The sequence below is a fragment of the Microtus ochrogaster genome, chromosome 22 (assembly GCF_000317375.1).
Source record: "Microtus ochrogaster isolate Prairie Vole_2 chromosome 22, MicOch1.0, whole genome shotgun sequence".
Classification (NCBI taxonomy): domain Eukaryota; kingdom Metazoa; phylum Chordata; class Mammalia; order Rodentia; family Cricetidae; genus Microtus; species Microtus ochrogaster.
In genome coordinates, this window is record NC_022023.1 from 14,443,700 (window position 1) to 14,446,696 (window position 2,997).

A 2,997-nucleotide genomic window follows, 5' to 3' on the forward strand; every position below is an offset into this window, starting at 1 on the left:
TCTGGTGCCCTCTTCTGGCCTGCAGGCATGCATGAAAGCAGAACACTGAAAATATTATACACATAATAAATTTTTAAAAAACCACACATCTACATTTGTGACTCAGCAGCTAACACCGAAATGCACCTACACGGAGGACTACATTAAGCACTGGGGAGACAGTGAACAAAATGGGCTCCCTCCCAATCCTGTGGAATGGACAAATGCAGCAGACAAATTATGATACAACATTTATTACAGTTGTAGGCCCCAAAAAGGGCTTGTGGTGTAGAATACACGCTTTACACAGATGAGCCCCTGGGTTCTAGTCCCATCACAAAACAAATCGGGAAAACTATGAGCACAAATATTCCAGGGACTAACCACAACTAAGGGTAAAGGAATGACTTCCTGGCTCACCTAGGCTACAGAGTGAGTGCAAAGGCAGCATATGTAACTCAGTGAAACTTTGACTCAATATAAGAAAGTAAAAGAGACCGGCTGTGATGGAGCACAACCTTAATCCCAGGGCTTGAGAGGCAGAGGCAGGCAGATCTGAGTTCAAGGCCAGCTAGTGATACATAGAGAGACACTTGTCACCAAAAAAAGAAATAAAAAATAAAAAAGGAGCCACAATATAGCTCAGTGGTAGAGCATTTGCCTAGCATATTCAAGGCCCTTTATACAACACCCCGTACTTCAAATAATAAGTAAAGCCAAATCTGGTGTCACGGGCTTAGACAAGCTACTCAGGAAAGGAGGCAAGATTACCAGCTCAAGGACTGCCTTAAAGCAGGTGGCATAGGAGAGTTAGCCTGAGACTCTACTTGGTTGTGCTTATCCATAGCTCCCCTGGCCCTTACGATAACGCACTCTGCTGTTTAGTTCCTTAGCTTGCACGTCCTGTTCACACACACTCCTCTCCAAACAACCGACCCGCAGAACATAGCAACCTCAGAACCCCCTCTAACTTTCACCTGCACTGGACTATACCCACTCCCATCTCTGAACAATATTAGAGGTTTCTCCAACCCTCATAACAATCAAATTTTGACAGTTTTATTTGTACCAGGTACAAAGACGGGCTTTATAGAAGGGCTGATCTGGCCTGAACTGCATACTCGAGTAACCTCTTAGAAAAACTCCTTTTTGCCATCTTATGCTTATGTGTAATTAGGAATGTATAAGACTAAAATTAGACAAATTATGGGAAGAGATATGGGCAATAGAAAAGATAAATATATGACAATGTATCAATCAAAATGAAGAATCACCCAAACTATGACTCTCTGTTACCAGCCTTTCCTTCCTTCTCTTAGACCCCATAAAAAGAGATGACAGGATGACAGGCCAGGTGCAGTGGTGCACACCTTTAATCCCGGCACTTGGGAGGCAGAGGTAAGGGGATCTCTGTGAATCTGAGGCCATGGTATGCATAGTGAGTTCTAGGAGAGCTAGGAATATAATAGGGACCCTTTCTCAGAAAGAGAGAGAGAGAGAGAGAGAGAGAGAGAGAGAGAGAGAGAGAGAGAGTTCTCACTAGCCTGGCGACCTTGAGTACCCTCACTCAGGAGCTGGCTGACAATCTTGTTGTGTACCTCTCTATAATCCGTACTCTCACTGAACTCCAAATTGAGTTTCCTGGCTTCTTTTGCAGATATATGTCAGCCCTTATTTTCAATCCTTTGGTTAAGGGGCCAAGAAAACATGGGAATACCCTGTCCAGACCCACCAGGAATACCTGATCTACAGAAGGAAATGCCTCCCCAAAGAAGTAACAGTAGAGCTTAGAAACTGAGGAAGACGGGGTGGGGAAAATTCTCAGGGTAGAGCACAGCCTAAGCAAAAGGCAAAGCAAGCACAAAGCCCCGGTGATTAGAAGGTAACGTTAAGGAGCCGCACATGAGGCTGAAGGCAGAGGAGGGAGTCAGATTGTGGGAGACACAGCAGGCCATGCTGGGGAGTCCGGGGCCACCTGTGTCTGGTGGCAGTCTTAGAAGCAGCAGCTGGGCATTTTTCCTCTGGCCCTGGCCTCCCATGCTGTTCTCGTCTGGGTCCTATTCCCAGACTCATTCCCAGGAACTTCTCACTAGAGCAACGGGAGTAAGAGCCAGAAAAGGGGCTGGGAAGTGGAAACGCGTGTTCTCTCTGCCTTCACTCACATTCAGTTCCTCTCACCTCCATAGACTCCCTCTTCCTCAAGCACCATCTCACATGCATAAAACTGAAAGAGAAAAGTCAATTAGCTGAAGAGGAAATGTGATTAGTAACAACTTTATTCTGTTCTCCCCCTGCTTTTTTTTTTTCCTGATGCTAGATGTGATGGTGATATTGATTGTCAACCTGACAGGATTGAGAGGCATCCAAAGATTAGTAAAGCACTCTGCTAGGTGTGTCTGTGGGGGGTCTCCAGAGGAGGCTACATCTTGATCTGACCTAACCTAGATTTGACCTCATCAAGGACTTAATTCAGCAATGGATTCAATTTTAAACAGACTAACAGACTGGTGCAACTGTAGAGGTTGGGGCCTAGCTAGAGGAAGCAGGTGAATTGGGGGACCCTGTTCACTTCTGGTCTCTCTGCTTTCCGGGTGCCATGAGGTAAACAGCTTTAAACAACAGAAACAGCTAGTGTGATTAAAGGGTGCGCCTTATACCCCAGCACTCCAGAGGCACGGGCAAGCGAATCTCTGCATTCGAGGCCAACCTGGTCTACAGGGTAAGTTCCAGGCCAGCCAGGATACACAGAGAAACCCTGTCACAAACAAACAAACAAACAAAACCTAGAACTAGTTAGCCATTGACTGAAAACTCTAAAAAATCCAGAGCCAAAATAAATCTTCCTTTAAGCTTCCTTGCAGGCTTACCTGTCACAATGATGAAAATCTGAATAGCACACTGGGAATCAGAGCCAGGCCTCAGTGGAGAGTGGGGGCACACACCTGCGATCCCAGCACTCAGGAGAGTGGGGGCACACACCTGCGATCCCAGCACTCAGGAGAGTGGGGGCACACACCT

At 46.2% G+C, this 2,997-nt stretch overlaps 1 protein-coding gene across 1 annotated transcript in view; it reads right to left on the reverse strand.

Moving 5' to 3' along the window:
• Positions 1 to 2,997, reverse strand: part of Vps33b (VPS33B, late endosome and lysosome associated) — a 15,924-nt gene that overhangs the window by 2,712 nt on the left and 10,215 nt on the right. Inside the window, exon 6 of the mRNA XM_005357821.2 lies at positions 2,158 to 2,203. Coding sequence (XP_005357878.2) covers positions 2,158 to 2,203 — 46 coding nt within the window. The remainder of the gene's footprint in view (positions 1 to 2,157; positions 2,204 to 2,997) is intronic.